The 10,465-nt window shown below is 39.4% G+C and overlaps 1 protein-coding gene across 1 annotated transcript; it reads right to left on the minus strand.

Annotated features, from left to right (window-relative positions):
- Positions 1-3,310: 3,310 nt before the first annotated feature.
- On the minus strand, positions 3,311-8,562 carry OGG1 (8-oxoguanine-DNA glycosylase 1). The gene is made up of 5 exons (XM_089150171.1): positions 7,750-8,562; positions 4,705-4,915; positions 4,074-4,296; positions 3,810-3,951; positions 3,311-3,721 (listed from the first exon to the last, which is right to left on the minus strand). Exons 1-4 carry the CDS (start codon positions 8,493-8,495, stop codon positions 3,938-3,940), a joined length of 1,194 nt encoding a protein of 397 aa, XP_089006297.1. The 5' UTR covers positions 8,496-8,562; the 3' UTR covers positions 3,311-3,721; positions 3,810-3,937.
- Between the last annotated feature and the right edge of the window lie 1,903 nt (positions 8,563-10,465).

Genomic DNA, 10,465 nt, shown 5'->3' on the forward strand with positions numbered 1-10,465 from the left:
TTACAATGTCACTTTCCTTGAGACTATATTTGCCTTGCAGACAGGTTACAATGAATAGTCTCATACGATATAAGAAAGCCCAACTCTAAGTTGAAAGTTGAATAAGATTTTGTTATAGACCGACACATGTGAACACAAAGTGTTTATTGAGGAAAATTACCAGCTCGTGTTGTGAATCAAGGTGTCTATTGGAAAAGAGGTACCTATTGTGTAAGTTCATGACTCTAAATGGATAGGTACCTTGCATCCACTTGGATATGTCTTTTGGCATTGTTTTTTAATAAGTGCACTTTTTATATATATGGGATGGAGACATTACATATGTGGTCAGCAAGGGTTGATCCATGACCTCTTCACTAAGGAATGTTGGTCTTACCAATCGAGCAAACATGCATTGGCACATCAAGACATTGTTAGGGCCATTAAATTCCAATGTCTACAGTGTCTTGTATATCTCTCCCGAACTCCAAAAACTTGTTTCATTCATCAAAATAAACATGACTTAAAGGACTGTTGGATCTATGTGGGCTAAATTGTGCTTTTGAGACACATTGATAGAGCTCGTCAATTGTTCTAACGAGGATTGTACCTGATACTAGAAAGCTGATGGTTGATGTGATTTGTCTCCACTTGAACACCCAACAAGATGGTAGGAAGCATCTTCTAGGCAAATATGCTTAAGGTCAATGTATCTTTTGATATGTCCTGAGTATTAAATGCGGAGATATGCAAGTCCTTGGATAAGACAAATGTGGGATCTTCCCAAGGTCTTCACTCCTCGGTGGATGTTCCCAGATTGGTACACTTCCCTTTATCCTGGCGTTTGATGGTACAAGGCTCTTCCTCAACCCAGGTCTTCAAGAAACTCATTTGGTTTGTTGAGTGATCAGTTTGGCCGATTGGCCTAGGCAGTTTTTCCCGAGATGATGGACTTGGTGCAATTTGGCAGAACAATATTCAATGAAATTAAATATATTCCATGATAACATCATTTCATCCCAAGAGATTTTTCATTTTATGAGGAAAACAAGAGGGAAAATGGGATTTGTGGCTTTTAAACTAGATATGTCAAAAGCATATGATAGGGTTGATTGGGGAGTCATAATCAAGTTATTCCAGTTCTAGGGTTCGACCAAAAGTGGTATAGTTGTATTGAATCTGTAGTCTCATCTACTTCCTTCTCTGTTAAGTTCAATGGCAGCCCTTCCCTTTCGGTTCTTTGGATTTCAAGGTCTGTGCCAAGGTTTTCTTTAGTAGAAATGTTTCACATTATGACAGATAAAACATCCTGTCTATGTTCAGCAACAAGGAAATGAAAAAAGATGCAATCTATTTGGGAACGAATCTTTTTCATGGACGAGAAAAAAATGAAAGCACTGCAGTTTATACTTAACAAAATGAGGAAGAAGATGACATATTGGAAAGCAACCAACTTGTTTGTTGGCAGGGGGTTCTAATGCAGTTAGTTCTTCAATCCCAATCTCTTTATCACATGCTGTTTTAGATTTTCAATCACTTTTGGCAGGAAAATTGATTCCCTTTGTCAAAAATTCTCACTTGGAAACCCTCCGAAGAAAAGACAGCTTACACTGATTCTTTGGAATCAATGCTGCCTGCCTAAAGAACATGGGGGACTTGGTTAAAAAAAAATTGAAGGATGTCAACATAACATTATTTATAAATCAGAGATAGAGAATACTCACAAATCCCGAGGAACTTTGGGTACAAACATTCAAGGCAAAATATTTTCCCAATACAACACCTTTTGACTTAAAGGTTCAATCAAGAAAGGGATTCTAGACATGGAATAGCATTTGTAGCAACCTCCCTTTGCTGGAAAAAATGGTAGCAAGGAAAGTGGGCAATGGAAGGAAACATCATTTTGATTTGATCCATAGGTACAACCGAATAGAGTCTAACAAGAGTACACTTGGATTTGGGAACCACACAATTACAAATTGTGGCAAAGAAATGCTACTGTGGCACAAGTAGCATCTTCTTACAACCACTTGATCAGGGAGTACCTTCCCAATCAAAGCCTCTTGTTCCTTACTTTTCCTACATCTTTAAATCTTTCCTATGAATCAGACTTCTAACAATCTCTTATTTCAAGCAATGAAAGTTTTTCAGTCAAATTGGTAGGACAAACTATGTTAAAAATAAGAATGGCATCACGAGACAACACCCCAAAGCCATGGTGGAAGTTTTTTTTTTTGAAAATTACCCCTACACCCTAAATTTAGAACTTTCTTTTGGCATCTCTTGAATGCAAGACTTCCGGCAATACTTGCTCACTGGACAACATCATCTGGCAACTATGAATTATGTGGAAATCATGAAGAGTCATATTGGTATACTTTCATTTCATGTGATTGGATTAAGAGAATTTGGACAGCAAAATGCAAACAAAGGGACTTACATGCTAATCCATCCTACACTTGTGCACATCTTTCCTCTCAATTTCTACTCTTGATAAAACTTCGAAATGGTTGTTGATCTTTGTGTTTATAGTTACATGTGACCATGTATGGCAAGAACACAACCATAAAGCTTTTAATAAAGAGGCACCCAACCCATTAAAAGTCTTGCACAACATCTCTTTATGGAGTAGTAACCTAAATCTCACTCCAAAAAGCGAAAGAAAAATGGTCAACTTTAAGGAATGGATCAGGAAGTAAAAGCTTTGGCCTGCTCATATCCGAGCTCATTGATGGAATTACTTACCTAATGCATAAGCCATATCCACATATGCGGTTTGGGGAGGGAAACAGTATAAATTTTGTTACCCAGCTTGATGGAGAAGCTTCTCACTGAATAGGTTGCAATGAAACCGCCCTTGTTTTATGTTTTGAGAACATCCTTTTAAACGCCATACCAGAAGCACCAGATTTCTACCACTATTGGGTATGAGTGGTTGACTGGAGAAGGTGCGAAACAGAAAAGAAGAAAATAAAAATAGAGTAACTAAACAAGGCAGAAGCGAGACAAGAGCGTAGGACTAAATTAGATCCCAAATCTGCAAATGAAAGTCCAGTTCTGCCATAACCCTGACTCACTCATAGGTTCAGCTAAATTGTTTTAGGCTCTCACACACCCAGAAAGTCAAAGAGCCTACTTTAGAAGGAATAACAAACTACCCATTAAAGTGTAGTATTGCTATCCCTGTGGAGCCTTGGAATGAAGCAGCAGCAACCCATGACATTTGTGTGTCTCAATAATAGTCTCTTCATTCCTTCCCCCCCCCTCCACCCCGGGTTGGGGGCCGCAGGGAGGTTGGGGGTGGGGGAAGTTCTTCACATAATGCATGTAGAAATCCTGGTTCGAAGTGGGGGATTACAATTACAAGTTATTTCAAGCAGCAGGGAAGGATGAAAAGAAAAAGAAGAAGAAACAAGGGTCATGGATTGGTTTTCCGTAGACCAAGAGTGAAGTATGGAAGCAATTTGATTATTGTCCCCATTATACAGTTAAAGTACAAACTAAAAAGGTGGAACAGGTTTCAGAATGGAACCTAATTGGCAGTGTTTAATGTCATACATTGAGAAAAAGTTAAATCACATCCTTGAGAATCATACACATGAATGAATGTCTAACATACCCAACAGCTTGATGAACAATGCTTAAATGATCAAATTCCTAAATGTAGTTCTGTGACAATGGAAACAAGGTCAGGGCTGTATGTGACCAACTAAGCAGCACCATTAATTCTTTCTCTGCATATCTGCAAAAGTATTTATAAAGTTTATGTAGAAGAGTAAAAAGTGAACTAAATGTATCAAGAGAGTAAAATAGAGGGTTATAAGACAGACCTTGGAGAGCCCATGTCTGGAAAATCAACTTCCAACCAGCGAAGTGGATGCAAACATAAACCAAGTTTCATCCATACTTAATTTCAACAAGTTAGGCTTTTTGAACTGACCACTACACTGACCTCCATTTATGGATCTTCCCCTTCAAATATGGATGCATGAAAAAGAATAAAAGATTAATTAAAAAGAAGGAAATTATCTAAGAATACCATTCAAACTAAAAACTACAAAGCAATAGTACTGTTCACCGGTTTGAACTACTACCTGTCTCCTCACTGTTGCTCTTAGCAGATCTGGCTTCCTTCGCAGTCCAGCAATGTGATGGCAGTAATGCCTTTTGAGAAGGCAATTCAGCAATAAAAAGCAGAGTTTGTGCCCAACCAGCATATTTCCCGAATTTGCTCACAAATGCATCTGCCACCCGAGTAAAGTGCTTAGGTGTTAGACGAACTCCTGCAAGCTCTGGAATAAAATAACGAGTAGCAATCTGTATTTGGACAACAACGACATAACCATTTGTGCATCAAAATGTGCTGAAGATCATAAATAATGAATCTAACAATTAGCAGGCAGCATTCACAACAAACAAGAGCCCATCAAAAAGGTTCTAGCTTGGATCTCTCTACTAGATTCCGTATTTATTGCACTCTGTTCTAACCCTCTCCCCCCAGCCCCACCGAGCAGTCACTTACGAAGCACAAAACATGCCAAACAGTGTTTTAGATACTTCACCCAACATGAGCCAAATGAACGGGTATGGATTTTTTTTTTTTTTTAGAGGTGGGGGGGGGGGGGTTAGGAGGGGAGTCTTTGGAAGCCATTTAAAATGTAAATGAACACATTCACACAAATGTGTTGTCAAATGTTTCAATAGAAAGAAACAAGATATCAATACCTGCCAAACATGTGTATCAACAGGAATAGCATGATGCTGGTCAAGAGAGAACAGAGCAATGCAGGCAGCGACCTTTGGACCAACTCCAGGTAAAGTTGAAAGGGCATCGATTGTTTCATGCAGATCTAATTTACGAAGAGAAGCAAGCCAGTCCACACCCCCACCAGGTTTTGATTGCAAAGCTTTAACTGAGCCAACAACATATTTAGCCCTATGCAGAACGTAAGATTAAAATCATAGAATGGCTATTCACAATCAAGATAAGAAACTAGTAGCTCAGCAAAATTAAGTTTAAAGTGGCGGAGGGAAAGAAACATATAAACCCCCCAATTTGACACAGTGAACCATGACTGAATACATTGACAAACAATAAAAATATAATTCCTGCTAACACCAAACAAGAGCTTTTTCAAGAAAAAATGGTGAAACCCCAAAAGCTGAACAAACATAAAATATGTTTATGCTAGTATGCTCTAGAGAGCCAAGACAGATTCTATACCACTATGCAAGGAGTAGAATATATAAACAAGGCTGCCAAAATAACCTGGAAAACAAACACCAAGTACATTTTAAGGTCATTACTTGAGAAATAAAAGGGTAAATAAAATACAGTGTAAAGTTTCTCTTTTCATTTGTCTCTTTTCTGGTCTATTCTATTTTATACATCTAGCACTCCTCTTTGTTGAAATTTTATTCAGAACAACTTATGTTTAGCAGGCTTCGTCTGGATATAATGTTTGGTCCACTCAAGTCAGAAATCAAATAGCCTTTTCAACTAGAAGACCTAAAATCAGAAAGGTTGGACAACCAACACATCATGCAGGTAAAATGGTGACCCCTTTTTTTCTTTTTTGAGTCAACAAGTTATCATTATCAAAACCCCAACGGGGAGGAAACAAGAAGAGGACCATACAAGCAGTGGGAGCCCGAGGCTGAGAGACCCCAGATCCTGTTCCTTAGGATGTAAATTTTTTTTTTTTTTGGGGGGGGGGGGGGGGGGAGGAGGTAACATTTCAAGTCTAGGACATCAAAGCAAATGTTTTTTCAAATCAAAACCAAAGACCTAGAGTTGGAGATCCATCTCGTTAGGTTGCACTACCACATTACTTTTTGTTTTTCCGCTTTTAATTTATTAAAGTGATTTATTTGTTTTTCTTTCTTCTTTATTTTTGGGTAAGTTGATTACTTGCCCACAACTTTGAATAGATGCTCATCTTGTAGGGAATTTTAGCACCAGAGAAACTTACCATCAGTACTTGCCAAGCTTTAGGAAGGGAAAAAGAGAAGAGAAAGAAGGTGGGTTGAAGTCAAGTGCAACCACGTGTTGGCCCTTCCCCTCCACAAGACGTGAATACCCAATCAGATTCCATATATCTCAGTTTCACAATCGCTTCATTTGGGCATGCCCTCCTAGACTGTTATTGTGTTTTTGGATTTATATATTTTATATTGCTGCTAGACCCTTATGCTTTTATTAAAGATATCATCTCTGGTACTGCCTTCGAACCTTCAAACGCAGTATTACAGTAACAAGTGGGTCAAGTTAAGCGCTGCCAGCTGTTGGGCCTTCCTCTCCACAACATGTCACCTCACAATCGGTTCCCATGTTTCTCAGTTTCATATTTGCTTCATTTGTGCATGCCTAGCTATTTTTGCATGAGAGGGAGATATGCTTGTGGTAGGATCAGTAGGGTTTACAATTAGCTTTGATAAAAGGTAACCCCTGTGGTTGGACAAGCTTCTATATTTGACACAAGGAGCTGGATTTCTATGATATCAAGCATGAGGCCCCAAGTGGCTCTAGATGTTGGCAAAAAGTGTTGGTTGGATGCTTTGAATGGCAATTATAGGCTAGTCAACCACGCCCTCAATGTTCTGTTGTGAGCATAAAAGTCCACCATCATCATGATCAAATATTTATCTCAGTTAAATGGGGCCAGCTTCGCGGATCATTGCTCCCCAATCAGCTCTATTCCAGGTCATACAAGATTTAAGGCTTAAACTAAGCATTCTTTCCACATCACTTATATGGTTATTTTAAGCCTCCCTCGGCTTTTCAGATTCCCTCAACTTAGTAATCCCTCTGAACTGGGGCATCTGAAGGCCTTTGTTGGACATAGCCATGCCACCCCAAACAACTTTCTCTAGGATCAAAATGACTACCGGATTAGCTTTGACACGGTCATTCCAGACTTTACTATTCCTAATTTACTGATAAATCCATTTCAACATCCTCAGCTCCACAACACATGGTTTATTAAATGACACTTCTTACAGCCCAATATTCTGCTACATACATCACAATTGGTTGAATGAAAATCATACAAAATATTCATCCAAGCTTTAAAGGAATACGTAACTCTTCACTTCTTCCACCTCATTATGGAAATAATCCACAAACACCCCATGCCTTTCATGAATTCTTACATTAAATTGATGAAATCTTGGATTACTACCATTAGAGGATGGGCCTTGGTACAATGGTAATGCTGCTCCAAAGTGAACAAGTCACAGTTTCAAGTATGGAAACGGCCTATATGTGAAAGCAAGGGTAAGGCTGTGTACGTTATGATCCTTACCCAAGGCCTGGAGTGGCAGGAGTCTTGTGAACTAGGTACACCTTTTAGTTGAGATTATTATCATTATTCAACTACATAGTGACATGCCGAAGCTCCCAAGTTTGCAACTAAATGCACTCTCATTTGGTGGTCAATGTTTAGACCAGTTTCCACGTCTTCTAAATTTATGTTAATTAACATACTAAAATAAAATATTATGAGTGAGAAGACAAATGCAGGGACTCTAGCCCATAAATTCAGTCATAGCAATTCACAGGAAACAGCCTACAGGTAGCAGCATGCGAAAAGGTTTTGCAAATTATTTCAGTTCTGGACATAATGCAACTGCAACACTTGTGTACTACAAACACGACCTTAGTAGTTCAACAATCAGAAATCAACAAAATGCCAAATCAAAGAACTTAATTCTCAAAAAATTCAACTCAAACAGAATGTGGTTACTGGCTAAAAGAATGAGAACCCCAACCTGTAACCAAATCCCGAGTCACGAAGCTCTTCCTCCGACACGAGTGACAATCGTTCCAAGGACGGGAACTCGTGGAATTCAAACCCATCTACAGTTCCCAAATAACTGCCCAACGAAGAAATGAAATCCACCATTCGTGTAATTCTCCCGATATTATTGTTCGATGAACAGAGAAACTGAATGAGGCACTCAACTGGGTCTTGCCTGAGAACACGAGCACCACCCAAATGTGGTGCTAGGTCAGCAAACCTTGAATCTGAAGCCGAGAAAACCTTCCACAAGTCACCAAGTGAGATACCCACATTGAGAAAATCAAAAAGGGCAGTCTTCGCATCAACTTCATCGGTAGTAGTTCGGTGAAGGAAGTAAGCAACATCGCCATTACCATCGTCAAGCTGCCTCAGGGAAAAGAGGTGGCTCTTCACGACACCTGTATACTGAAAAGGGCCTGTTTGCTTCCATCTGAAGGTCTGGCCTGTGGGGAAAGTGAGAGGCAAGAAGAGCTCAGATTTTCCGAGTTTAAGCTTTTCCCATTTAAGGTTTGTGGTTTGTTTCTCTCTTGGGGTTATTAGGGTTTCTTTAGAAGAGGAATTGTTGCTGACGGAGAAGATTGGAGTGAGTTTTCTCTTGGCTTTCTTGAAGGAAATTGCTTTCTTTGATTCAATAGTTTTTGGTGTCGGAGGTGTTTTTGATGGACTCTGTGGTTTCAGTTCGGAAAGTTGAGTTTTTGGTCGTTGCCTCTTCATGCTTGGCAGAGCTACGAGAAGCGCGGCGTAGAACAAGCTTCCGCGTCATAAACCAGGAAGAGAGACAGTATTTTCTCTGATAGGAGTGCTAGTTGTTTTCAGTCATCCGATCAGAATTACATCGTATATTCCATCTAAACGTCTCACAAACGTTCATTTATTTATGTTCTTCCACATGAAGATTTATTGGGGGTGCCAACCAAAGTTGTCCTAGTGGTAAAACCAACACTTTAGTGAAGAGACCGTGGATTTGACACTCACCAAGACATATGTAATATCTCCATCCCTATGCTAATATAAAAAGCGTCTTTGTACCGAAAAAATGATTCACTCGAGGCTGGGGCAAAGCCCTGCCCACCTTATATTTAAATTATATGTAATAATTATCCTCCGAGGATGTAGTGTAGGTGTATGTAATTGGCCCGGGCAAACCTTAGTTCCCAAAGGAAGAAAAAAGAAAAAAAAGATTCACTCTCAACTCTCGTGTTCTTGTGAAACACGGTCACAAGGCAAGGTTTAAGGTATCCCACGATGCGATATGATACTAGCCCATACATATTCCTATTGGAAATAAACCGATACGATACATATTGATATGTTTCTATACTGGACTACACTAAACTACATTGATCATACTCGATTCAAGATAATACGTCTCTTAAAATCACCTGATCGATACGATACTCAATATGGTTATTTTAAACCTTGTCAATAAGTTCATCTTATGACTTTCATTTATGGTGATCACTTTGCTTCTGATCGTACCAGCCTTTGGAATGAGTTGATTCAATTTTTATTTTCTTTTTTCTTTCTCTGAAAGAATGTGAAAGAAGAGGTCTCCTTCTAACAAGAATTGGTGGGTGCCTAGTGCGACCATGACATACTTTCCCTTTAAGAAACTGACTCCTAGCAGTAGATCTAGATGATCTTAAATGGACAGGTTGCTTCTTCACTCGGAGTAACAAAGGAGTTGGAGAGGGCCATATTGAATCCAAAATTGATAGAGTTCTCATTAACGAGGCTTGGAGGACAACTTTCTCGTATTCCTTTGCTTGTTTCCTTAACCCTGACATCTCATATTTGCTATTGCTGCTAATCTCCCCCATGTTTACCGCTGATTGAGGGCTTAAGCAAGGCTGTCCAATGTCCCCCATGGTTTTCAATTTGGAGCTTCAGATGCTTTTTGATTCCATTTTGACATTGGTGCCTCCTTCACCATGTTCTCTCCTGATATTCTCCCTCCTGATTCATGGAAGTCTTGCCATCAACCCCTCTTAGCTTGCAAATGGAGAATATTTTTCTGTAAATCTTGTGACCAAGAATCCCATCAAAATCAAACTCTTCCCTACGTTGGTCCTCCATCATTCTTTATTAGGTTCTCACCTTCCAAGAAAAGATCTTCTCATAGGATTTGACATCCTTAGCAAATTGTCATCACTTCGTTGGGGACAATCAGGTCTTACTTACAAAAAACAGTTTCTGCCATGGACTACAATTTCACGCTTTTTTTCGCTCTCCCTCTTTGTGAAATCCAGCCCAAACCTAGCTAGGACACCCTATCTGTTTTGGGTAAAGAAAGGTTAGTTTAAATGTTACACCTTGAAGTTGGACCTTGATAACAGTGTTGCTACCCTTTGAAAGCCTTAGGAAGTCATGTCAAACCTTTCCTTAGGGTAAATCCAAGGTCCCGAAGTGAAGGAAAAAGTCTTTGTGGGCCCTCTCTATAGAAGACATGGTGTGTGACCTGAAACCCATGGATATTGTTGATGGTGCTCCATACTTGGAAGCATTATCAGTGTTTAGTGAGAAATTGCGCATCAAAGAGGGGCGAATTATTTGAAGTACCTAATGAACTCCCGTGCTCAATCCGAAGGTATTTCTGGAAATTAGACTTCTTGATTGACTTGTAGGAGAAAACCCCACTCAATTTGACCATGTATGGCCCTCCGAATCCTTGTTTGAACCATGCT

The sequence above is a fragment of the Hakea prostrata genome, chromosome 3 (genome assembly GCF_041222555.1).
Source record: "Hakea prostrata isolate BN-2017 chromosome 3, UWA_Hpros_2, whole genome shotgun sequence".
NCBI classification, from domain to species: domain Eukaryota; kingdom Viridiplantae; phylum Streptophyta; class Magnoliopsida; order Proteales; family Proteaceae; genus Hakea; species Hakea prostrata.